At 43.5% G+C, this 27,216-nt stretch overlaps 1 protein-coding gene and 2 pseudogenes across 1 annotated transcript; all 3 read left to right on the top strand.

Moving 5' to 3' along the window:
- Nucleotides 1-1,236: 1,236 nt before the first annotated feature.
- SNX12 (sorting nexin 12) lies at nucleotides 1,237-10,977 on the top strand. The gene is made up of 4 exons (XM_050776259.1): nucleotides 1,237-1,550; nucleotides 7,242-7,337; nucleotides 8,259-8,383; nucleotides 9,106-10,977. Exons 1-4 carry the CDS (start codon nucleotides 1,386-1,388, stop codon nucleotides 9,206-9,208), a joined length of 489 nt encoding a protein of 162 aa, XP_050632216.1. The 5' UTR covers nucleotides 1,237-1,385; the 3' UTR covers nucleotides 9,209-10,977.
- On the top strand, nucleotides 9,836-25,649 carry LOC126945803 (suppressor of cytokine signaling 5-like; annotated as a pseudogene).
- Nucleotides 25,526-26,072, top strand: LOC126946198 (suppressor of cytokine signaling 5-like; annotated as a pseudogene).
- The last annotated feature ends 1,144 nt before the right edge of the window (nucleotides 26,073-27,216 follow it).

Below are 27,216 nucleotides of genomic sequence, written 5' to 3'. Positions count from 1 at the left end.
CAGGTGTGAGCCACCGCACCTGGCCTGCATATGCTGTTTCTTATTCCAGAAATTACCTTTCCCTATTTCCACTCCTATTTGTCCTTTATGTCTTTTCATGTCTGTTAAACTCATGTTTCCTCCTCCAGGGGAGCTTCCCCTAATTTTTCCAATTATACATTTCCTATGTGCTGCTTCGAACATTTACTTATTTTGTATTTGTCACATTATATTAGTTTTGTTTACTTGTCTCCCTTGCTAGAATGTTAACTCCTTGAGGGCAGGGACTCTCTTATTTAACTCCAAGACTTTAGTGTTTAGCATGGTGCTTGGCACGTAAGTAGTTGCTTAGTGGATATTGGTTAAATTGAATTAAATAGCAATTGTGAAACTGTAGGGCCTCATACTCTGTTGAAAGAATTTCTGGCATCAGTGATACGGGAAATATTTTTTGAGCAGAGGAGGGCAAGGGAAAGGTGGAGAAAGGATGACCAGAAATCATCACCCTGTCTACCCTTTAATGTAGAGCATATGTAAATTAGTCATATAAATATTAGTATTTCTATAGATATTCTCATGTAAACATTTATTCTATCTCCGTTATGGGTTGCAGGCAACCTCAGAGCAGTGCCAAATATGGAGTTCTGCGGAGTAGAAATAGAAGGTATGAAGTAAGTACCCTCAATTTGCTGAGAAATATAAGATTGAGTACACCTGGAGTGTGGCAACAAGGAGTAAGATATGCCCAATTTTCCTGAAAAGTGAGAGAGAAATGTCTTTCTTTACCCCATTCTAGTTGCTTGCTGCTTTCCTGGCACCATACGTAGTGCTGAGTGCGCCATTGTGTGTGGCATGAACTGAAAGCATCAGTGGCACAGGTGGGACGGCTACGTTATAGGTTCTCAGTACTATTATTGGAACCCCACCCTCCATAGACCACCCTTCTATTTTCGCGGAAAACCAGGACTTATTCAGGTCACAGGGCTTCGACCTATCACTGTAGGAGCCTGGCTCGCGGGGCAGTACCCACTGTTGATTGATACACGGTATGAGACAATTTCTTGGGTTGAGGAGCCGCGATTGGCGGAGCCAGCCAGTGGTGCTAAGCAGGGTATTGGGTACTGCGTATCGGGGATGCAGGTTCCTGGGTGGCCACAAACATCACCCGGAAGCCTGAATATGGCCTCCACTCTACAGGGCGCGCAGCAGGCAGCACGGCCGCTATTCAGGGCGCAGGGCCCGGGCCCGAGCGGCGTGCGCGTGCGCGCGTGCGTGGGCGCGCGTGCGCGCCGCCGCCGCCTGTGGGTTGGCTGGTTATTTTGCAAGCGGGAGGGGCCGTGCGCGCTCCTGCCTCAGGCCTCTGTCCCCCACCCCCCTTCCCCGGTCCCAGGCTCTCCTTCGGAAAGATGTCGGACACGGCAGTAGCTGACACCCGGCGCCTTAACTCGAAGCCGCAGGACCTGACCGACGCTTACGGGCCGCCAAGTAACTTCCTGGAGATCGACATCTTTAATCCTCAGACGGTGGGCGTGGGACGCGCGCGCTTCACCACCTATGAGGTTCGCATGCGGGTGAGTCACGGGGTGAGGGAGACAGCTGAGGGAGGACCGGGCGGCGCGGGCGGGAGGGGGGAGGGAGGCTACCGCGGGGACAACTAACGGCGGGGAAGACGCCTTAGGGGTCATTTGGGGGTTAGGGGCATAATAGGCTTGGAGAGAGGTCTGCCGATTCAGTTGTGACCGGAGGATGCAGAAAACTCCTGAGGGAGACATCGGACGGGGATGCAGGAAAACTACCCATGAGGAAGTGAAGCATGGCTGGATAGGGTGGGGTGGATGGAAAAAGATTAGAGTGAGGAATTCAAGGAGATAGGAATCACTGCTGTAGCGACAGAAGGAAGGGAGGGAGGATGGAAGAGGGCTGGGGGATGGAAAGCCAAGGCGATATATCGCTGAGCTCCATAACTAAACTAGGTTGCGGGAAGTCTGAAGAGGGAGGGCAGGAAGGACGGCTGCTTTCTAATGAGGTCTTCCTGGGATAATGGAGTTAAGCAAAGCCTTGAATTAAAGGGAAGGTAGATTCCAGAAAAGGCAGACGGCGGGCTTGTGGGAGCAGAAATAAGAAAGGGAGTCTCCTTGAGACCGAGCGCTTTCCTAACTTGTGTCGGATCAGCATCTGAAGGAGATAAATGTTTTATGCTTAAGTTTTCGCAGGTACTACATTCTGTCTCGCCTTGAAACCTGGCCTTGCCCTGGGATTGGTGCCTTGTCAGTCACTGCTTTCATTCTATGCTGATCCTTTAGATTTGAAGTATCCAGAATGTTTATTTCAGTATTTATTGACTCTCTTTCAGTATTTATTGACTCTCAAAAAGCCATTATATGAATGGCTTTTTGCCCTTTCTGTCCTAGATTACCCTTCTGGATTCTGACCCTGGTCTGTAGTTACTTTAATACATGACATTTCAGAACTGCCCAGGAGTGGCTTCTTCCAGCATGCATGACAGAGGACTTTACTCTAGTGCTTAGCCCATAATGCAAGGATGGAATGTCCAGATAGAGTATTTGGTTTACAGGATCTTTTGCCCACTTGAAGTGGTTATAGGCAAAACAGTTTGAGAATCATTTTCCAGTTTTCCATATGTTTTCTTCTCAGACTAAAAGGCCAGAATATTCTCTGTGGACAGCATCCTGCTCAAATAGCATTGAAGAACTAAAAGAGTGTATATGCTTTCATTGTTGAAGGAGTGAATTGAATGAGAAATTGTGGTTTCCTACTCGGGCTTTGAAATCTTACTGAGAAATGATGATTTCCAGATTCCAAGCTTGGCAAAGTCCAAACTAAAGAAAGAAAAGTGAATAGCAAAACATGAGAAACACTTGTCTATATAAGAACTATTTGAAATCACGTCTTTGGGGGAGAATGGAATTTAGGTCCTTTAGAATATGATAAAAGCGGGAAATTGTCAGTGCTGGAGAACTTAGTTACCTGAGGGAGCTTGGGCATAACTAGTACAGCATAAGGGCTGTCTGCTGTGGGATTTTGGAGACATTCGATGCATTAGCCAAGAGTCTTAGGGATTCTGAATGAAATCGCTCTTTACTCCAGGTATTCTTTTGTTTTTTTAGAGATGGAGTCTTGTTCTGTTGCCCAGGCTGCAGTGCAGTGGTGCGATCTCGGTTCACTGCAACCTCCACCTCCTGGGTTCAAGCAATTCTGCCTCAGCCTCCCGAATAGCTGGTATTACAGGCACATGCACCATGCCCGGCTAATTTTTGTATTTTTAGTAGAGACGGGGTTTTGCCATGTTGGCCAGGCTGGTCTTGAATTCCTGACTTCAAGTGATCCTCCTGCTTCGGCCTCCCAAAGGGCTGGGATTACAGGCATGAGCCACCACGCCTGGCCCTACTCCAGGTATTCTAGTAACAACAGGGACTGTTCATCTAGTGCCTGCTGTGTGCCAGGCACTGAACTAGGTTTTAATTTGTCTTAATCCTTACAAAACTTCGTTTTACACATGGGAAACTGAGGAGGAATGCCGTTTAAGTAACTTGCCCAAGTACACATAACTATAACTGACAGGGCTGGGATTTTAACACAAATATGTCTGACTCCATATTCTTTCTACTACACTTCAGTCTCCTTGACAACACTTAGTAGCAAAACTTTAGCATGTAAAATTTTTCTACTCACTAAACTTTTAATTGGTCCCTTCCACAATTTTTTTTTTTTTTTTTTCGAGATGGAGTCTCGCTCTCTCACCCAGGCTGGAGTGCAATGGCATGATCTCAGCTCACTGCAACCTATACCTCCCAGGTTCAAGCGATTCTCCTACCTCAGCCTCCAGAGTAGCTGGGACTACAGGCATACAGGCATGGTGCCACCACACCTGGCTAATATATATATATATTTTTTGAGATAGAGTTTCGCTCTTGTAGCCCAGGCTGGAGTGCAGTGGCGTGATCTTGGCTCACTGCAACCTCTGCCTCCTGGGTTCAAGTGATTCTCCTGCCTCAGCCTCCCAAGTAGCTGGGATTACAGGCATGCACCACCACGGCTGGGTAATTTTTGTATTTTTAGTAGAGACAGGGTTTCACCATGTTGGCCAGGCTGGTCTCGAACTCCTGACCTCAAGCGATCCATCCGCCTCAGCCTCCCAAAGTGCTGGGATTACAGGTGTGAGCCACCGTGCCCAGCTTGTTAATTAATTCTTTGAGACTAGGTCTTGCTCTATTCCCCAGGCTGGAGTACAATGGCACAATAATGGCTCACTGCAGCCTTGACCTTCTGGGCTCAAGTGATCCTCCCACCTTAGCCTCCTGAGTAGCTGGGACTAAAGGCATATCCCATCATACCTGAATTTATTAAAAAATTTTTTTTGTAGAGATAAGGTTTTATAGAGACAGCCTATGTTGTCCAGGCTGGTCTCAAGTGATCCTCCTGCCTTGACCTCCTAAAGTGCTGGTATTACAGGCATGAGCCACCATGCCTGGCCACTTATTTATTCTTTTTTTTTTTTGAGATGGAGTCTCACTCTGTCACTCAGGCTGGAGTTCAGTGGCACGATCTCAGCTCACTGCAACCTCTGCCTCCTAGGTTCAAGTAATTCTCCTGCCTCAGTCTCCCCAGTAGCTGGGATTATAGGTGCACACCATCATGCCTGGCTAATTTTTATATTTTTAGTAGAGACAAGGTTTCACCATGTTAGCCAGGCTGGTCTCGAACTCCTGGCCTCAGGTGATCTGCCTGCCTCAGCCTCCCAAAGTGCTGGGATTACAGGCATGAGCCACCGCGCTTGGCCTTGTTTATTCCTTTTTTTTTTTTTTTTTTTTTTTTTTAAGACAGAGTCTTGCTCTGTCACCCAGGCTGGAGGGCAGTGGTATGATCTTGGCTCACTGCAGCCTCTGCCTCCCAGGTTCAAGCGATTCTCCTGCCTCACCTTCCTGAGTAGTTGGGATTACAAGCACCTGGCTAATTTTTGTATTTTTAGTAGAGACAGGATTTCACCATGTTGGCCAGGGTGGTCTTGAACTCCTGACCTCAAGTGATCCGCCCGCCTCAGCCTCCCAAAGTGCTGGGATTACAGACGTGAGCCACCGCATCCCGCCCTTAAATAAATAATGGTTTAGTAATATTACTTTATATGAATCTCACTCCATTTCAACCTATTGACATTCCTTGAACCTTGACGATCCTGGATGGAGTTTAACTAACGTAAGTTGGCCAGTTATTTGGCTTTTGATGGCCTATTTAAGAACTGGATCCTGAAAAAACAATTTCCAGTGTCAAGGAGTACAAAGCATGATGTAGTGTGGGGTCTGTGTGAAGCTCTAATAGAGTTTCGAGATGCTCTTTTCCCGCCAAGAGGCAGTTGTGGAGAAAGGAGATAACTAGTTTATTTTATTCATCCTCTCACCTGAATTGACTGGCAGTAAATATGGTCAGTATTAATACATGTGGTTGGCCATTTCTATTTAGAACTTGTAGGCAGGAATGAAGATCAGGGCTTTCTGTCTGTCAAGGGATTCGTGTTGCCACTAGAGCCTTGGGAATCTCAGTGTTTAAAATGTAGGAATGAGCTGATTTATATCAGGGAGCAAGCTTTGGTAAGCCAACTTTTGTAATGGCGATTTCTTCTGCATTTTCTAGATGAGGAGATGATAAACAGACACATAGAGTCTCTATTAATTAATTGAGCATTTATTGAGTAACTTGCATATTCTGCATTTTAGAAGATGCAGAAGTAGTCATAGTTTCTAATCTTAATGAGATTAGTTAGTTAGACAAGGCAAACATGATGCATAAAACAATAGTATATCAGGCAATGCTAAAGTATGAATGTCAGAAGAGTTCAGAGAGGAGGAAAACCAATAAATCCAGTTGGTGTTGTCAGGAAATTTTTTTGTATGAAGTGAGAGTTGAGTAAGCAGTGGTAGAATGGAGAGGATTTGGACAGGAAGAGCAGACGTAGGCATACCTTGGATGTGTTTTTCTCTTTACAGGGAATTTAAATTTACTTTTTAAAGGAAAATGTAGTATGTACACATGATAAATTCAAATTTTACAGTGAAAAATGTGACTATTCCACCCATTCCAGTTGTCTTCTCTTACTCTCAAAAGTCAATCACCATTACCAGTATCTTTTCATAAATACTTTATTCATCAGTGTAAATATATACATACATATCCTTTTTAAAAACACAAATAGAGGCAAACTATGTGTGTATATATATATATACACACACACACACACACTGTTCTATATCTTTATTTTACTACTTAATATCTTTCCATACTGGCACATAGAGATCTTTCATTTTTATTTCGAGAGACAGAGTCTGTGTGCCAGATTACAGTAGCATGATCACAGTTCACCATAGCCTTGACCTCCTGGGCTCAGGTGATCCCTCTGAGTAGCTGGGACCACAGGCGAGCACTGCCACTACACCTGGCTTTTTTACTTTTTGTAGAGATGGAATCTTGCTATGGTTTCCCAGGCTAGTCTCAAAACTCCTGGGCTCAGGTGATCCTCCTGCCTCGGCCTCCCGAAGTGCTGGGATTATAGGTGTGAGCTACTGCACCTGGCTTTCACATTCTTTTCATAGTTATTTAATATTCTACTATACAGGTATACCATAATTCATTGTAACCTGTTGTCTATTCGTAGACATTTATTATTATTATAAATAATAAAATGCAATGAAACTTTTTTGAGACAGAATCTCACTCTGTCTCCCAGGCTGGAGTACAGTGGTGTGATCTCGGCTCACTACAACCTCTGCCTCCCGGGTTCAAGTGATCCTTCTGCCTCAGCCTCACAAGTTGCTGAGATTACAAGTGTGTGCCACCATGCCTGGCTAATTTTTGTGTTTTTAGTAGAGACGGGGTTTCAACATGTTGGCCAGGCTGGTCTTGAACTCTTGACCTCAAGTGATCTGCCCGCCTCGGCCTCTGAAAGTGCTGGGATTATAGGCATGAGCCACCAAGCCCGGTCAAAACTCCTATACGTACATATTTACATACTACTGCAAGTCTACGTGTAGGATAAATTCTAAGCAGCAAGGGACTTCTGATCATCAGCTGTGACAAGGTTGGATGTGGTAAGGGTTGGTCTTTACCTGGTGGTGATTTGAAAGGTTATAGGAGCATGATCCATAGAAGCTATTTCTTTATTGGGACCTGTCCAAGTTACTCAGACAGGTGGCTACCACAGGCTGAACATTACTTTCCATCTTTCTTCTTTCATTTTTCCTTCTATGTAGACAAACCTACCTATCTTCAAGCTGAAGGAGTCCTGCGTACGGCGGCGCTACAGTGACTTTGAGTGGCTGAAAAATGAGCTGGAGCGAGATAGCAAGGTATGGCCTTGTTCTCTGTGTGGCATCTTTGGAGGAGGAGATCTACATAGGCTGAGGGGGCATACAACCACAGTCTATAAAGTCTTGAAGGGAATGAAGAGGGTGAACACATTCTTATCCATCAAATCTCAGTATTTTAGATCGGGGGGATAACCTTTTGAAACTTGAAAGTGGTAAGTTCTGGCTGGGCGCTGTGGCTCACGCCTGTAATCCCAACACTTTGGGAGGCAGAGGCGGGCGGATCACCTGAGGTCAGGAGTTCAAGACCAGCCTGGCCAACATGGTGAAACCCCGTCTCTACAGAAAATACAAAAAATTAGCCGGGCGTGGTAGTGGATGCCTGTAATCCCAGCTACTTGGGAAGCGAAGGCATGGGAATTGCTTGAACCTGGGAGTCAGAGGTTGCAGTGAGCCGAGATCGTGCCCTTGCACTCCAGCCTGGGTGACAGAGCAAGACTCTGTCTCAAAAAAAAAAATAGAATAAGAAAGAAAGAAAGTGGTAAGTTCAGGACAAGTTGTTTTTTTTTTTTTTTTTTTTTTTTTTTTTTAATTTAAGTTATTACTTCACTTAGTCGCTAGTAAAGTTGTACAACTTAATTCCTGTAGGTGCTAAAAATGGAAAGTCTAGTGTCAGGGAAATCCTAGCTAAATTCTTGAATGGTAGTGGCTTGTTAAGGAAAGTGAGGATTATTTGGAGTTTATTTCCTTCTTTTGAGGTGGTAAACCTGTCCTCCCACAGAAACGGATTAATTTTTGACCTGAGCCATCCTGACTGTTCTTATGGTATAAGTTCTTGCAAGTTGCTGGCTGTGGGACAGGATAGACCCTATGCCTAACAAGAAATGAGGTACACAGTGCTTTACCATCTCATTCCCACTCTGTCTCTCTCCCATGTGGCTGGAATTTTGTGTGTGCCTTCAGATTGTAGTACCACCACTGCCTGGGAAAGCCTTGAAGCGGCAGCTCCCTTTCCGAGGAGATGAAGGGATCTTTGAAGAGTCTTTCATCGAAGAAAGGAGGCAGGGCCTCGAGCAGTTTATTAACAAGTAAGCCAAGTTCCTGGGGGCTCCACTTGCTACTTTTGCCATCGTAGTCTTTCTTTATGTTTTGTTTACCTCACCTTTTATTTTTATTTATTTACTTATTTATTTATTTGAGACAGAGTCTCACTCTGTCACCTAGGCTGGAGTGCAGTGGTGCGATCCCGGCTCACTGCAACCTCTGCCTCCTGGGTTCAAGCGATTCTCCTGCCTCAGCCTCTGAGTAGCTGGGATTACAAGCACAGGCCACCATGCCCGACTAATTTTCATATTTTTAGTAGGGATGAGGTTTCACCATATTGGCCAGACTGGTCTCGAGCTCCTGACTTTAAGCGATCCACCCACCTTGGCCTCCCAAAGTGTTGGGATTACAGGCATGAGCCACCGCACCCAGCTCACCTTTTATAATGGGTACTATGATGTGGTGCCAATCATGTGCTGGGCTGACTGGACAGTAAAACTCCATTCCTTTGAGTAGAATTCTGATCCTGTATGTCAGAGCCTGAGAAAGCACAGTATGTTGGTTGTATCTAGGGATTTCCCTGTCTTGCCCCTCTATTCCCCGTCCCCTCTACAATATTAGGGTTGAGGTGGTACCCTACTGCTGTCCTCTACTGGCTTGAACCTTAGGGCTGACCTTGCCCTTCCTCCCCTGTCCACATCCCCATCCCTCTGCTAATTCTCTCTGATTCTGAATACTACTGATAACCATCCTGGTTTCTTTATAGAATTGCTGGGCACCCACTGGCTCAGAATGAACGCTGCCTACACATGTTCCTGCAGGAGGAGGCAATTGACAGGAACTACGTCCCGGGGAAGGTGCGCCAGTAGGAGCCCCTCTCACCACCTGCCCTCTACTTTCCTGCTGAAATGACATTGGTTTTTACACTAAGCCTCTCTCTGTCTTTGATCTGAAGTTGGCTGCCCATCTCCTGGCCTGATAGACTGTCTGGCATTGTGCTCCCTGGTACCTGACTACACCATGTGGGCACTCTGCTAGGATCCTCTTCTCTGAGGAGAGGTGGGAACCCACAGGCAGATGCCCTTTGCTTGGGGTTGGGGTGGGTGGGTGGGGGGATTAGACTGGACGGCAATTTCTTGGGCATTTACCCATGCCGGAAGGCTAACCTGGGGGGAGGGGGGCGCTTGTGCTGGTGAGGCACTTGGATACATACTGATGCTGCAAGTCCAGGGGATTTTTCTTACTCTTAGGTTTAACCAAGAACACCGAGCAGGGAAAAACCCTGCCTTTCCTAACTGCATGTATTTTTTCCTTTTTGGAAAGGTGGTAGAGACTCAGAAGCTTTCCTTGTTTTCTCTAGGCCTGCTCCCAGTTTTCTTAACAGTTTCTTTTGTTGCTTTCTCTCTCCTTTGTTGCTTTCCATGGCAGTAATCCTCCTAGAGTCCAAGCAGTCTGTTGTATGGAGCAGGGTGTGTGGGTTTTCTGGGCCCATCATTATGGCTGCTTCAGAGTCAGAAGAAAGCCATAGGGCAGTAGGGGAGCTCCTATTGCCTAGCCCTTCTCCCTTTGTGGCTCCCACTCTAGCTGCCTATTTTTGCTCATCAGCTGGTGAGTCAGTATGGGCCAGGAGTTCTCCCTCCCTAAGCCCTTGCTACTTTATGGGTTAGCTTTGCAGGTTTGGTGGCTTGAGGGGTGGGGGCAACTCACCACTGCCAGGTAACTCCCTGAAGGGTGGGAGTGGATTATCTTCTAGGCTCTTCCCGGCGGTAGGGAAGGGCATCAACACTGTCTTCCTTCCATTCTCCTTTCCCCCATCCCATTTAGTGCTGCCACAGGGCAGAAGCACACAAACCAACCACACAGTCTCTGACTTCTCCTAAGCACTTTGAGCTGTTGAATGGGGCTCAGGGGCAAGAATTTTTGCTGCCCTCCCCAGTGTGGTCACAGGGTTATTGAACTGCCTGCACTTGTTTCTCATGCAACTCCAGCATTTTCTCCAGAAGTTGAACTATGGATAGCAGCTTGGTATGGATTTCCTAAATCTTAACATCTGAAGCAGCTTCTTGAGGCTGGCAACTATCCTGGTTTCTGTCTGGGAGGGGGTGGTTTGTTTGCTGGGGCCCAATGTCTGTCCTAAGTGGTGGGGTGAGAGCAAGTTAACTTTGGTGCCAGGTGAGAGGTGGGGGCTCTTTGCTTAGACTCCTTATCATGGAAAGATTGGAGTTTTCTATGCAGGGCGTTGGGGAAAAGGATTACTGATTCTGACTGACCCTGATCAGAGGGATTAGGATTGTATTTTGACATAGGATTTGGAGCCCATCTAAATGTTGAAGTTCCTTGAGACAGCTCTCCAGCTGCTGAGCCTGTGCCAGGGGCTAAGCAGCCCCAAATGAGAGGCTCTGCTCCCTTTCCCACCTCGCCAATGTTGTTGTTGCTGCCTTTTTGATTTGTATCCTCTGTTATAGACATTTTTTAAAAACGATTTCTTCTTTCATTGTGCACAAGTGCTGAGAGTCTGAGGCCCCATTTCTTCTGTGTATATATATCCTGACTCGGGGCTTTTATTCAGCAAACTGTTCATTCTTCTGTCAGACAATGTCATATTCAACTCTGTTCATATTAAACCACTGTGAAGCAAGCCTCTGTTTTCCTGCTTAAGTTGTAAATTTAGTATTTTTTAGTGTCTAGGATATGCTGGGTATTATGCAGAAATCATACAATGTGGCCAGTGTCCTGAGGTAATGTTTTGCATTTAAATTTTTTTTAAAAAGCAGAATCTTAACTTATCTTAATGATATTTACCTATCCTTTTTGCAACTCACAACTGACTTTGTCACAGAGGTAATGCATCTGCTTGCAGGAAGTAGCTGTAGGCTCAGTACCTGTGGTTTGAGTCACATTTAGCAGATTTGGTTTTTAAGCTTGTGGGTTTGTGCTAATTTGGGCAGAATATATTTATTATATATATTTATATGTGTGTGTGTGTGTGTGTGTCTGCATATGTAATACATGTACATAAACACATGAATGTGTTCATCCTCTGACACACCCACACAACACCAACAAACATTTCTTCTATAGGCTTTTTACCTCAATTGACACTGTTTTTTTTTTTTTTTTTCCAAATAAGTTTGACACAGGCAGAAAGGTGGGTGAACTCTCAGAACTTTTGGCGGGTGGATATTCATCTGACCATTGAGCTCTGAAATGGTTTCCCTACACAGAGAGGGTTTTGGCAAGGGTTGGAATGAGGGGAGGTAGCAGTCTTGTCATTTAGAAAATCAAAGCTAGTTTTAATGTAGTTCAACATGGAAAGAAGGTATAGAAAGTGATGTGTTTAAAACATTAGCAAATTAAGGCTGAATGTAGTTGGCTTATGCATGCCTGTAATCCCAGCATTTTGGGAGGCTGAGGCAGGAGGATTGCTTGAGCCCAGGAGCTTGAAACCAGCCTGGGCAACAGAGTGAGACACTGTCTCTACAAAAAATTTCAAAAGAAAAAAAAAAGGAAATTAATATTACTTAGCAGTATTTGGTTCTAAGCAGAAGAGTGGGGGCTGTGAGGAAGTTGAGGTTTCTGGTAGTTCATGAATGAGATGACTAAAAATATCTGAGGGGATAGGGAAGAATGGGTATTTCTGTGAAATAAAGGAAAGTAAGGGTAAAGAGAGATGCAACCTTCGTAGGCAGCAGTGTTGAGAATGAACTGCAGAATAAATAGAAAAGCAGCTATAAAATAAAGTGTTAACAAAAATTTGGACAGATGACAACTCATTTAACAAGTGCTAATAGTCTTCTGTGTCTGGTCCTATGCTAACAGCAGGGCTGGGGATAGGGTGGAGTGGTTGTGGTACAAGTAAAATATGATATTACATTCTCTTTTTTCGTAGACCTTAAGAGTTCAGTTGAAGAGATGTTTAGATGGGTGTGGTGGCCTATGCCTGTAATACCAGCACTTTGGGAGGATTGCTTGAGTCCAGGAGTTGGAGACGAGCCTGGGCAACTGAGTGAGATCTCATCTCTACAAAAAAAAAAATTAAAAATCTGGCCAGGTATGGTGGCACATGCCTATAGTCCCAGCTACTTGGGAAGCTGAAGCCGGAGGATTGCTTGAGCCCAGGAGGTTGAGGAGTGAGCCATGATTGTACCACTGCACTCCAGCCTCAAAACAAAATGAAGAGAGGTCTATACAAGACAGGAAAATGCTAGAGACAAAGTAAGAGATTCAGGGACATCTGGTTAGTTGTCCAGTCTTTTTCTTTTTTTAAAATATCAGGCCAGGTAAATCTCTCTTGGATGTCAAATTGGCCATTTTGGCACATGAACTGGGCCGGGCAAGAACCCTAAATCCAAACCCTGTTACCCATTAACGCTGAGGAGAAGCATACTTTTCTTTGATAAGGAATTCTAATTTACACAGGTATTTGCATGTTTACTGCTAATTAATCCCCTTTATCTATAGTGCAGAAAGGGCTTAACCTTATGCTGGAACCTGGGGGACAGAGGCTAACAAAAAATTTTAAATATAGCTAGACCCAAAAGAAGTCTAAATCTTCACATTCCAAAGATGCCTTATCTACCCTTTGACCCATTCTTTGAGACAAGGAATTAAGCCAGTAAAGGTGGGAGAGGTGGATAACATTCAGGCTTCTTTGGAGTTGTTTGATAGTTATCCTACATGAGATACTTTTATGTTGAAGATATTCCTACTTATATGTTGAAATATATGCTGTAATAATTTAAGTAAAATTACTTTCTTCTGTGGAAATGTAGAACAGCTGCTCACTGAAATGGATATTTCTTCATATCCTTGAAAACTGTTGAGTCACCCTTAGTATTCTCTTCTTAGATATAATAAGTTCTAATTTTTCCTTACTTGGCTCATTTTTAACTCTTTTATCTTTTTTTTAATTCTGAAATCTCTCCAAGGCCCTCACATGTCCTCAGGTTGTAGAGTCTTAAATTGGACAACACTTTAATTACAGCCTGAAGGTTAGGTAGTTGTTATTCCATTTATATATCTTAGTATTTGAGTTTACTTTTGAAATATAAAGTCTTGGTGACTAATTTAGCATGTGGTTCTCTGCCACTCCCTTCCTGACCACCCACCACCCCTCATTCTTATCTTCTTTTTTTACCTTGTTTGTACAAAAACCAGTTGTTGCCTATTTTATTTCTTCTCTCCATACCCTGTCTCTCTGTCTATGCATTTAAAAACAGAGAACTCGTTCCTTATAAAACAGATAAACCAGGGATAATTGTCAACATCAAAAAAGAATTCTTCAAATCACTGCAGGCTTCCTTTAAATAGGTGTTTCCTATGGTGGTTTTAAGTGTTTTTATATAGGTCATCAACTACTTTATAAAGAAACTGAAGATAAAGGGTTAAGAGGCAGTGCCAGTTGAAGAACAGTTAGAAATTGGGATAAAACAGTAGTTCTTAGGTAAACAGTAAAATACAGTTAGATTTTTTTTTTTTTTTGAGGTGGAGTCTCACACTGTTGCCCAGGCTGGAGTGCAGTGGCGTGATCTCAGCTCACTGCAATCTCTGCCTCCCAGGTTCAGGTTCAAGCGATCCTCCTGCCTTAGCTTCCTGAGTAGCTGGGACTACAGGCGTGGCGCCATCATACCCAGCTAATTTTTGTATTTTTGTTAGAGACGGAGGTTTCACCACGTTGACCAGGCTGGTTTCAAACTCCTGAGTTCAAGTGATCTGCCCATCTCAACCTCCCAAAGTGTTGGGATTACAGGCGTAAGCCACTGCACCTGGCCTGATTTATGTATTACTTTTGAAGAGAATGTTATACCAATATTTTTTGTCTAGATACAGTGAACTTTTCATCATCTGTACTAATGGAGGCATATACATTTTAATTTTGTTATGCATTTTGGTTGTAACATTTAAATATAGGGATGTCTAATCATAAAATTTAAAAATACTTCATACTTTCATCATACTGAAGACTCAGGAAGATCTGAAAAGAAACAGAAAGAGTACCAGGCCTGGAATAGAAACCTGACTTCTAAAATTGGCTATATAGCTAGCTGTAGGACCTTAGTTGAATTGCTTCACCATTTTAGGCCTGTTTTCTGAACTATACAATGAGGGATTTCGACTAAATGAGGGATTTTGACTAAATGATCTCTGAGGTATCTTAAATCTCTAGCTTTTTATGATTTCCCACCCTTGCCAAGGAGTTGAGTAAACATTGGAGGTGATGCCACCAAAAAAGTGAAAGCACAATTTTTCCTGCATATGATGGAGTTTGTTGTAGTGTAGTTTTCTCTTCCAGAAATGAACGATTATCCTGATTAGATTTTGTTTGCCCACATCCTGTTATATCAAGTCATGAGTATAACCCCATTGAAACTCAGAGTTGATTTGGTTTACGGTTGTCCTAATTGTATCCTAGGTCTTCTAGCTGAAATTTTAAAATGAAGTAGTCACCCCATGGAGTTATTTATTTATTTATTTATTATTTTGAGACGGAGTCTTGCTTTGTCGCCCAGACCAGAGTGCAGTGATATGATCTCGGCTCACTGCAACCTCTGCCTCCCAGGTTCAAGCGATTCTCCTGCCTCAGCCTCCAGAGTAGCTGGGACTACAGGGGCACGCCACCACGCCCGGCTAATTTTTGTATTTTTAGTACAGACGGGGTTTCACCATATTGGCCAGGCTGGTCTCGAATTCCTGACCTTGTGATCTTCCCACCTCGACCTCCCAAAGTGCTGTGATTGATTACAGGTGTGAGCCACAGCACCCAGCCCCCATGGAGCTATTTTTATTTAAAACACATACATTATAACTCTATTGATCTGATTACAAAAGTGCCTATTTTGTTAAAATGTTTCATTGTGGTGATAAAAATTCAAAAATTATTAAAGCCAGTCAATAAAATTCAAGCAAAACATAAATGTGTAAAGTAAAAAGTGAAAGATTTTTCCTTAGTCCCTCTCACCACTCCCATTCTCCAAGAATAACTTAATTTGGTGCGTGTCTTCCCAGATGTTGTTCTGTGTGTGTTTATATATTAATATACACATATATACATATATGAATACCCACACATTTGTATATAGGTTTTTTTAAACAAAATGGGATATTATATGTACCGTTTTGCAACTTTTTTTTCACTTTGCATTGTATTCTGGACTTCCTCTTGCATTAATACCTGGAAATTTACCTCATTTAAAAAATGACTGCATAATATTTCATGGTATGGTTGTATCACAATTTAATGATTCACCTATTGATGCAAATTTGTCTCTAATCATTCACTATTATAAATAATGCTACATATAACCTTGCTCCAGCGTATAAATATTTCTGTAGGATAGATTTTGAGAGAAGGAATTGCTGGGTCAAAAAGTGTGTGCCTTTTACTGTGTGTGTGTGTGTGTGTGTGTGTGTGTGTAGAGATGGGGGAGGGGGTGGTCTCACTTTGTTGCCCAAGTTGGTCTCGAACTCCTGGCTTCAAACAATTCTCCTGCCTCAGCCTCCCAAAGTGTTGGTATTACAGGCATGAGCCACTGTGCCTGGCCTCATTTTACATTTTGATAGCTAAAGCGAAATTGTTTTCTTAAAGAATGCAGTTTAGGCTTCCAGTGACAGCAAATGAGAATGTTTCCCCACCCAAAGTGGGGAAATTCTGTTCACAAAAAGTTTACTTGCAAAAGTGGTAAAAATTTAAACAATTGATAATTATCCAAACTATTTGGTGAAAATCGTATTTCATGGTTTTAATTTGCGTTTTCTGGTATGTTTAGTTGTAATGATACCACTGTCAGGTTTTAGTTTCCCCACACATTTACTTTTGGTCGTTCTAGAGGCAGTATCTATTGTTGCTAATTGAGGATACTGACCACTCTTCACCATAAATAAACCATCACACTTAATTAAAGGCCCTGAGTGTAAGTTTCTTCCCATCTGACTCTGGGGGAAGATGAAGCGATTAGTCTAGTGACAAAGCAACATTATCTGAGGCGCTCTCACAACCAGTACCTTTTTCAGATTGTCATTACTTTAGGTCAAGCCCAGAGCAGTACTGACAGCTCAACTACATGCTCTTCTGATCTCATGGCCAACCTGCTTTGATACTCGGGGAAATATAACTTGGTCTCTTGAGCCACCATCCCTCCAGCTTGGACCCCCGTCTAGTTATTTCTCCCAGATCCATACCTTTGATTCCATGCAGGGATGGAACAAGGATGGGGACCAAGACCGTGATGGTGACCATAATAAGAGGTCAGATTACCAGGCCTTCTGGTTGGCTGTCCACGTGTTAGTCAGAAATAAGCCTTGATTGGTCGTACGCAATGGGAAGCACATACCCTCTTCTGATTGGCCTCTTAGTTGAGGGGTAGAACACAGGGAAACCTGCTGGTTGGCTGGAATGGAAGACCAATAGAAACGCTATGGCACTGCTTTCGAAAGTGAGGCCTGCCCTCGCCCCTGGAGCTGTCAGCCGGTTTCCTCGGAGTTGGTAACTGCGCTTTCCTGCAACCTAGGTATCCTCTACCCCGATCACGGTCACACTTCTGGCGTCTCAGAATGTCTCTGGTTGTGCCGCGGTGAATGAGGCCGTAGTCCGCTTGTCCAGCCCTTAGGAAGGTCCTGCCTTAGGCTGTCGGTTTCGTTCCACAAACGCCAGCCCGGAGCTCTTCCTGGGATGGGGCCATTGAAGTCATGGGCCTGGGGAGTGGGGATCAGGGACCAGGGAATGGGACAATACTTTGCGGGCCTCAGGATGAAGTTCTTCATTGCGAGCATTGTGACCCGATTCGCGGCGGAAGCGGGAGAGGCTGCACTCTGCGGCTGTGAAGGCCTTTTTTGTATTAAGTCTCAGGAAGGGAGCAGGAAGTGTGTGACCCAGAAAGTTCCGCCGTCTAGGTGGCCTCCACCATTTCAGCCAGCCGCCGCCTCTGTTGCCTGATTTCACCCCTTGTGGCTCCTTCCTAGACTCATCAGCTCTAAGACCACTGCAGTAAGTAGATTAGCCCTTACAGCCTGTACTCAGAAAGTCCCCTTCCTCAATGTCAGTGGGTTTGACCTTGTTGCTTTTATTTATTTTTCTAATTAATTACACCAGTACATTCTCCTTGTAAAAAAAAAAAAAAAAATCAAAACACTATACATATATGGGGCTAACACTTTGGCCATTACCCACAATCCTTGTCCTCTTTCCCTCTTCCCCAGAGTAACTGCTATTAACAGTTTGGTGTGTATCCTGGCAGCCTTCCAGGTCTTTTTTTCTAGTTATCATAGAAACTACATTGTGTTGTATTTTTATTTTAACAAAAATTATACCCTACTGTACATACCCCACAAGTTTTTTCATTCAGTGTTTTGGAAACATTTTTATTTTGGTACATATAGGTTTACTTTTTATTTTATTTTATATTATTTTATTTTTTAGTAGAGATAGGGTTTCACCATGTTTGCCAGGCTGGTCTCAAATTCCTGACCTCAAGTGATCCAACCGCCTTGGCCTCCCAAAGTGCTGGGATTACAGGTGTGAACCACCACCGCACCCGGGCAGATTTACTTCTTTTTTAAAAAAGTGATGTATTATGCCATAGTATGGCTATAAAACAGTTTATTTAACAATTTCCTTATTGATAGACTACTAGATTTTTTCAATATTTTGCTTTTGCAAGTGGTACTCCTATAAACATTCCTGAACATGACAGTTTCTCTAGTGCAGTGGTTCGCAAACTTTTTGATTGCAGGACCCCTTGACATTCCTAACAGAATTTGTTTATGTAGGTTTATGGCTCTCTCTATTCAATGAAATTAAAACTGGCCGGGTGTGGCGGTTTTAATCCCAGAAATTAAAACTGGGATTACACCTGTAATCCCAGCACTTTGGGAGGCTGAGACAGGCGGATCACCTGAGGTCAGGAGTTCGAGAACAGCCTGGCCAACATGGTGAAACCCTATCTCTACTAAAAATACAAAAATTAGCTGGGTGTGGTGGCACACACCTGTAATCCCAGCTACTCGGGAGGCTGAGGTGGGAGAATTGCTTGAACCCGGGAAGCGGAGGTTTCAGAGGTTGCACCATTGCACTCCAGCCTGGGTGACAAGAGCGAGACTCTGTCTCAAAAAAGAAAAAAAAAAGCAAAATAACTTTTCCAAAGCAAGAAAGATTATTGAGAAGAGTAAAATTGTTGTTTTTTTTTTTTTTTTTTAGCAAGTCTCATTAATGTCTGGCTTAATAATAATAATACTCCAGACATCTGGAGTCTCATATCTGCCTTTACATTTGATCTGTTGGGATGTTTTGGTTGAGTATATCACACATATATTATTGTAAATGTATATGTAACAAAATTTACCATTTTAACCATTTTTAAGGAAACATTTCAGTGGCATTAAGTACATTTACATTGTTATATAACCATTACCACCATCCATCTCCAGACTTTTTTCATCTTCCAAACTGAAACTCAAAACAATAACTCCCCATTGTCCCCTCCCCCAGCCCTAGCAACCACCTTTCTATTTTCTGTTTCTATGAATTTGACTATTATAGGTAACCTTATATAAGTGGAACCATATGGTATTTGTATTTTCGTGACTGGCTTATTTCTTTTTTTTTGAGATGGAGTCTCACTCTGTTGCCCATGCTGGAGTGCAGTGGTGTGATTTCTACTCACTGCAGCCTCCGCCTCCTGGGTTCGAGCAATTCTCCCACCTCAGCCTCCGGAGTAGCTGGGACTATAGGCACGCTCCACCACACCTGGCTGATTTTTGTATTTTTAGTAGAGATGGAGTTTCAACCTGTTGACCAGGCTGAACACAAATGATCTGCCTGCCTTGACCTCCCAAAATTCTGGGATTACAGGCAGGAGCCACTGTGCCAGGCCATGACTGGCTTGTTTCACTTAGCATAATGTGTTCAAGGTTCATTCATGTTGTAGGTTGAGTAATATTCCAAAGTGTGTGTATATACATACATACATACCACGTTTTGTGTGTCCATTCATCTGTCAAGGACACTTGGGTTGTTTCCACCTTTTGTCTATTGTGAACAATGCTACTATGAATATAGGTATACAGATATCTGTTTACATTTCTGCCTTCAATTCTTTTGGGTATATATCCAGAAGTGGAATTGTTGGGTCATATAGTAGTTCTCACTTCCCTTCTGATGGACATTTATATCAGTGCTACTCAAACTGTATTCCATAGGCTGGTGCCAGTCGTGAACTATCACCTGTACACAAGGAGATAAGTATAGGAACCGAGGATAGGCATTTAAAACCTTTTATAGCAATTTCATGTGGCCATGACATCTAAGTGAATGATCACTTTTCTAGTAATTTGTTTTTTCTTTACAAAGATATCAGTCCGTGATGGATTGCAAATTTACCCAAACAACAACAACAACAACAACAACAACAACAAAAACCCAAACTGGCTCAGGTGTGGTGGCTCATGCCTGTAATCCCAGCATTTTGGGAGGTCCAGGCAGAAGGATCACTTGAGACCAGCCTGGGCAACCAAGTGAGGTCTCATCTCTACAAAAAATTTTAAAAATTATCTGGGCATGGTGGCATGTGCCTGTAGTCCTAGCTACTCAGGAAGCTGAGGCAGGAGGATTATTTGAGCCTGGGAGGTCAAGGCTGCAGTGAGCTATCATCATACCACTGCACTCCAGCCTGGGAAAAAGAGCAAGATCCTGTCTCAAACAAAAAACAAACAAACAAAAAAAACCAAATCCCTGATCTTTTGCCACACATGGTTTTCATTTTGGTTTTTTACTGAAGATGTGATGTTGCTGTGTTGCCCAGGCTGGTCTCGAATTCCTGGCCCCAAGCAGTCCTCCCACCTTGGCCTCCCAAAGTGCTGGGATTACAGGAGTGAACCACTGCACCTGGTTACCACAGATAGTTTTGAGAAGCACTGATTGAAGTGGATTCCAGTTTGGGGTGGTTGTTTGCCATTAACTCTTTTTTATGGACAATGTTTCTCTAAGGTAGGTACTGAAGAGTAGAATTACTGGGTTACTGGATCAAAGGGTATGTACATTTTACATTTTATTACTGCAAAATTGCTCTTCAAAAAGGCCAAATACTTCTAACAATGGTATATGAGTCCTTTTTTTGTGCCAGAAATGATATTCAAAAAAATGAAAACTAAGATGGTATATGAGAGTACCTATTTCCCTACACTCCTGCTAACACTTGATATCAATCTCTTAAACTTTTGTTAGTCTGTCAGGCAAAAAATATCTCCTCTTTATTCACAGTTTTCTGATTATTAGTGAATTTAAGTATTTTTTCATGTTTATTAACTTTAAATTTTGATGTAGTCAGATACATTATTCCTTTTCTTTATGGCTTTTACTTTTTTGTTGTTTTTTCATAGAGACAAGTCTCATTCTGTTGCCCAGGTTGTAGTATAGTGGTGCAATCATAGCTCACTGTAACCTTGAACTCCTGGGCTCAAGCAATCCTCCCACCTCAGCTTCCCCAGTAGCTGGGACCATAGGCACATGCCACTATACCTGGCTAATTAAAAAAAAATTTATTTTTGTAGAGATGGGATCTCACTATGTTGCCCAGGGTGGTCTCTAACTCCTGACTTCAAGTGATCTGCCCGCCTTGGCCCCCAAAGTGCCGGGATTATAGGCGTGAACCACTGCACCTGGCCCAGCTTTTGCTTTTTTAGTCTTAAGTGTTCTTGCTCCAAGGTTTTAAGCATGTTCATTTATATTTTCTTCTCATGTGTTTCTTCCCCCCTTTTTCTTACAGCTTTATTGAGGTATAATTGATGTACACTAAACTGCACATCCTCAAAGTATATAATTTGATGAATTTGGACATATGTACACACCCATGAAACTATTACCACAATCGAGATAATGAACATGTCCATCACCTCTGAAAATGTCCTTGTGTGTTCGTTCTCATACATTTCTAAATGTGTGTGTATGTTCATGCACGCATAGATGCATGGATGTGTGCTGGGATTATACACTTTTTCATTTCTTAATTAAGGTAAACTTACATACAGTAAAATTCATCTTGAGTATATGTTTCTGCAGGTGCTGACAAATGCATAAAGAAACAACTGGCCGGGCATGGTGGCTCATGCCTGTAATCCCAGCACTTTGGGAGGCCGAGGCAGGTGGATCACCTAAGGTCGGGAGTTGGAGAGCAGCCTGACCAACATGGAGAAACCCCGTCTCTACTGAAAATACAAAATTAGCCGGGCGTGGTAGTGCATGCCTGTAATCCCAGCTACTCAGGAGGCTGAGGCAGGAGAATGGCTTGAACCCGGGAGGCGGAGGTTGTGGTGAGCTGAGATCGCGCCATTTCACTCCAGCCTGGGCAGCAAGAGTGAAACTCCGTCTCAAAAAAAAAAAAAAAAAAAAAAAAAAAGTCATGTAACAACCAATACAGTGAAGATATAGAATAGTTTCATCACCTCAAAAAATTCCCAGTTCTCCTTTATAGCCTACTCCTCCCCTCTACTTCCCAGTAATCACTGCCTGTTTTCTGTCACTATAGTTTTGCCTTTTCAAACCTGTCATGTAATCATATAGTATATAAGCTTTTGAGACTGGCTTCTTTTATTTATTTTTATTTATTATTACTATTATTATTTTTGAGACGGAGTCTCACTCTGTCGCCCAGGCTGGAGTGCAGTGGCGTGATCTCGGCTCACTGCAACCTCTGCCTCCCAGTTCAAGTGATTCTCCTGCCTCAGCTTCCCGAGTAGCTGGGATTACAGGCCTGTGGTACCATGCCCAGCTAATTTTTGTATTTTCAGTAGAGATGGAGTTTCACCATGTTGGCCAGGCTGGTCTCGAACTCCTGACCGCAGGTGATCCGCCTGCCTCGGCCTCCCAAAATGCTGCAATTACAGGCATGAGCCACCGCGCCTGGCCTATTTATTATTACTATTATTTATTTATTTATTTTGTTTTTTGAGACGCAGTCTCGCTCTGTCACCCAGGCTGGAGTGTAGTGGCGTGATCTTGGCTCACTGCAACCTCCCACTCCCAGGTTCAAGTGATTCTCCTGCTTCGGCTTCCCGAGCAGCTGGGATTACAGGTGCCGCCACCACGTCCAGCTAATTTTTGTATTTTTAGTAGAGACAGGGTTCCACCATGTTGGCCAGGCTGGTTTCGAACTCCTGACCTCAGGTGATCCGCTCGCCTTGGCCTCCCAAAGTGTTGCAATTATAGGTGTGAGCCGCCACGCCTGGCCTATTTACTATTATTTATTTATTTATTTATTTATTTATTTATTGAGACAGAATCTCACTTTGTTGTCCAGGCTAGAGTGCAGTGGCATGATCATGGCTCACCACAGCCTCGACCTCCTGGGCCCAGGTGATCCGCCCACCTCAGCCTCGTAAGTAGCTGGGACTACAGGCGCAGGCCACCACGCCCGGCTAATTTTTTTGTATTTTTTGAAGAGATGGGGTTTTGCCATGTTGTCCAGACTGGTCTTGAACTCCTGGGCTCTAGTGATCCTCTCACCTCAGCTTCCCGAAGTCCTAGGATTACAAGTATGAACCACTACGACTGGCTGGTTTTAATTCTTTAAACTGTTTAGAAGTTACTTTTGTGAATGGTATGAGATATTGCTGTAACTTAATTTTTTTTCAAATATTGGGTTGGTGCAAAGTTATTACAGTTTTTGCCATTAAAAATGGCAAATTTATTTTGCACCAACCTAATAGGTAATCATCACAATACTGTTTACTTTCTCCAACGACTTGAAATGCCACCTTTATTATATACCCAATTCCCTTATACACACAAATCTGTTTCTGGACCATCTATTTTGTTTCACTGATGTTTGTTCTTATGCCAAAATTACATTTTTTTATATTACTGCTATAGCTTTATCATAATTTTGATACCTGATAAAGTCTTCCCTCTTGTTTTCAGACATTTCTTGCCTAACTAGTTCACTTTTCCTTCTACAAGGATTTTTAGAATCAGCCAAAATATTCTCCAAAAAAATCTTGTTGAGATTTTAGTTGAGATTATGTTGAAATTTCAGCTTAATTTGGGGAGAGTGGATATCTTTACATTATTAAATTTTCCCAACATAATATATCCCTCTATTTATTAAAGTTTTCATTAATGATATGTCTCTCCTTTTATTTAGGCTTCTTTTATGTTTTACATTATTTTGTAATTCTGTGTTTACTTCTCTTTCTTTCTCATATGTCAACTTTTGTTTTTTTTTGAGACAGGGTCTTGCTGTCATCCAGGCTGGAGTGCAGTGGCGCAACCATGCCTTATTGCAGCCTCAACCTCACTGCAGCTATTAACACTTTTTTTTCTTTTTGGAGAGACGAGGTCTGACTGTGCTGCCCAGGCTGGTCTTGAACTCCTGGTCACTCTCAAGTGATTCTCCTGCTTCGGCCTCCCAAAGTGCTGGGATTATTGGCCTGAGCCACTGCGCCTGGCCTGTAAACTTTTTTGAGTGTAGGGACATTTTTGTTTCATCTCTATATTTGCAGTGCCTGACATATAGTAAGTGCTCAGGAAATGTTTGATGAGCAAATTACACCACAATAAGTGTTCCAGCATTTCATTAAAAATGGTGGACTTCAGCCTGGGCAACATAGTGAGAGACCTCATCTCTACAAAAAATAAAAAGATTAGCTGGGTGTGGCAGCATGTGCCTGTGGTCCCTGCTACTCAAGTGGCTGATGTAGGAGGATCGTTTGAGCCCAGGAGGTTGAGGCTGAGTGTACTTCAGCCTAGGCAACAGAGCAACACCTTGTCTCAAACAACAACAAAAACAGAAAAACAAAACTTGTGGACTTGGGAGTGGGGGGTTGTAGGGGGAGGGAAAATGGGTGAAGAAGGGGAGGTGGCTGGGGAATGGATGGGGGCCTGGCGGGAGCAAGCAGTGGAGCTGGGGTCCCTGAGCTCTGTCAGGAGGAAGCCAGGCTGCACTTTCTGGGCAGTCGGAGGGGACAGGTGGCACCAGAAGGCAGGTGGACTTAACCTGTCAGTGACTGCGGCCTCTGCCCATCTTGCCTTGCTGCAGATGCCTTGAATGAGGCTGCCCCACACACCCTGAATGATTTTTATAATCAGTGGATAAAGTGGGAGAAATGTGGAATAACTTCAAATACAGGTAACAGAATGTCTTCAGTCGTGAGGGAGTAAGCCATAGTGAAAATGTGGATATCAACTCTGACAGATATTTGTCAAAAACAAAAAGCATCAATATAGGAGACTCAGCTGCTCAGCAACAAAGTAGTCCCTTAAGAGAAAATGTTGCTTTACACCTGGCACGCCAGGCCCTTCAAAGAATTCTTCAAGGAGAAACCAACATTGTGCCACTGAAATCCCTCAAATTGTTGAAATAAGTATCAAAAAGGATAATGATTTTTGTGTTACCCCAGGAACAAGACTTGCACGAAGAGATTCCTACTTTTGACATGCTCCATGGGGTGGTAAGAGAAACATTTCTGTTACAATGACCCAGGATTCATTGGATACTGATAAAAAGCTTGGTAGAACTCAAAGTGGACTTCAAAGGAAAGAGAGGTGCTAAGCTCTGTATAGGACACGGACAGTGTTTCCAGAAGAACCAGAAGAACCGTAGGGAAGTCGCTCTCTGAGACAGGCTGCAGGATACTGTGGGCTTGTGTTTTCCCATGAGAACTTATAACAAGCAGTCAAAGCCTCTCTTTTCCAATTAAAGAAAAATCTCTTTCTGAATTAATGCTGGAGAAATGCCCTTTTCCTGCTGGCTCAGATTTAGCCCCCAAATGGCATTTGATTAAACAGCATACAGCTCCTGTGAGCCCACATTCAACATTTTTTGATGCATTTGATCCGTCTTTGGGTTTTTTTTTTTTTTTCTTCTTTTTTTGAGACGGATCCATTGCCCAGGCTGGAGTGCAGTGGTGTAATCTTGGCTCACGACAACCTTGGCTCACTGCAACCTCCGCCTCCCGGATTCAAGCGATCCTCCTGCCTCAGCCTCCTGAGTAGCTGGGATTACAGATGCCCGCCACTACGCCCAGCTAATTTTTGTATTTTTTAGTAGAGACAGGTTTTCGCCGTGTTGGCCAGGTTGGTCTTGAACTCCTGACCTCAGGTGATCAGCACACCTCGGCCTTCCAAAGTACTGGGATTACAGGTGTGAGCCACCTCACCCAGCCCCATATTTAGTTTCTATAGAAGATGAAGATAGTTTAGAGAGAGAAGACCGCTTAGTATTGAAGAAGGGGTTGATCCCCCTCCTGATGCACAAATACATGCATTTGAAGCGACTGCACAGGTTAATCCATTATATAAACTGGGATGAAAGTTAGCTCCTAGAACGACTGAAATAAGTGGGGACAGTTCTGCAGTTCCACATGCTAATTGTGACCTGAAAGAGGATACAGCCACCCTGTGTTTGCAGCCATGGAGGGCAGAAGCAGCATGAGGTACATGCCCATGTTAGCAGACAGGGAGCTTGGGAAGTCCACACACAGACTGATTACATACATTGCTTCAGATTACAGGGAATCCTTGTTATTGGAGAGTGATGGATCGTTATGAAACAGAAGCCCTTCTAGAAGGGAAACGCGAAGACACATTTTTGCTCAGGGACACTGGGCAAAGGGACTGCCTCTTCTCTGTGAACTTCTGGGGCTACAACAGATCCCTGCAGGCCTGAATTGAGCAGTAATCACAACTTTGGTTTTGATGCCCATGACCCCTGTTTATTTCACTCCTCCACTATAACAGGACTTTAAGAACATTATAGCAGCCATAAAAAAAGGATGAGTTCATGTCCTTTCCAGGGACATGGATGAAGCTGGAAACCATCATTCTCAGCAAACTAACACAGGAACAGAAAACCAAACACCGCATGTTCTCACTCATAAGTGGGAGTTGAACAATGAGAACACATGGACATGGCGGGGAGCGGGGTGTGGGGGAACATCACACACCGGAGCCTGTTGGGGGGTGGGGAGCGAGGGGAGGGATAGCATTAGCAGAAATACCTAATGTAGATGATGGGTTGATGGGTGCAGCAAACCACCATGGCACATGTATACCTATGTAATAAACCTGGACGTTCTATACATGTGTCCCAGCACTTAAAGTATAATAAAAAAGAACATTATAAAGATCCCAGTTATTGCATGTTTTTTGAACCGTTGCTTACTATATTACTAGACAGGGCTTTCCTTTTTAGCTGTAGTATATCTGTTGTACAGTAATCTGCAGGTGCACTACATATGATGGAATTAATGGGCCTCCTTTACCATCAATGTTACAGGATTTTTAAAAAGAGTATTATTATAAACACAAATTTTGGGTTTGCTGGTTAGAACGAGAACCGGTCAAGGCAAAGTAAACTCTCCTGTCCCCAAAGGGTGTGAACCTGGTCTGCTTTCATGTGCATCAGACATATACCTATAATGGTGCTAGGTTTTTTCATACAGTATGTAAGGTTAGTGTTAGTATCTGTCAGATGCAACCTTCTGTTACTTACCCAGATAAACATGATTCCTAGTGGAACAACAGAGGATAGAAGTACAGGTGTTCAGGCCGGGCACAGTGGCTCACGCCTGTAATCCCAGCACTTTGGGAGGCTGAGGCAGGCGGATCACTTGAGCTTAGGAGTTCGAGACCAGCCTGGCCAACGTGGTGAAACCCCATCTCTACTGAAAATACAAAAAATTACCCGGGTGTGGTGGCGGGCGCCTGTAATCCTAGCTACTGGGGAGGCTGAGGTGGGAGAAGTGCTGGAACCTGGGAGGTGGAGGTTGCAGTGAGCCGAGATTGCTCCACTGCACTTCAGTCTGGGAGACGGAGCAAGACTCTGTCAAAACAGAAACAAAAACAAAAACAAACTACAGGTGTTGAGTAAGACTACAAAACAAGTTTGCC

The sequence above is a fragment of the Macaca thibetana genome, chromosome X (assembly GCF_024542745.1).
Source record: "Macaca thibetana thibetana isolate TM-01 chromosome X, ASM2454274v1, whole genome shotgun sequence".
Classification (NCBI taxonomy): Eukaryota; Metazoa; Chordata; class Mammalia; order Primates; family Cercopithecidae; genus Macaca; species Macaca thibetana.
Note: the sequence above shows the minus strand (reverse complement) of the source record. Positions and strands in the feature narration are given on the sequence as shown.

What these genes read in the sequence shown, in the direction of transcription:
- SNX12 (XM_050776259.1), top strand. Translation starts at nt 1,386, where the DNA reads ATGTCGGACACGGCAGTAGCTGACACCCGGCGCCTTAACTCGAAGCCG. An exon ending in CCTATGAGGTTCGCATGCGG is followed by an intron (nt 1,551 to 7,241) that starts GTGAGTCACGGG and finishes CCTTCTATGTAG; the next exon opens with ACAAACCTACCTATCTTCAA. An exon ending in CTCGAGCAGTTTATTAACAA is followed by an intron (nt 8,384 to 9,105) that starts GTAAGCCAAGTT and finishes GTTTCTTTATAG; the next exon opens with AATTGCTGGGCACCCACTGG.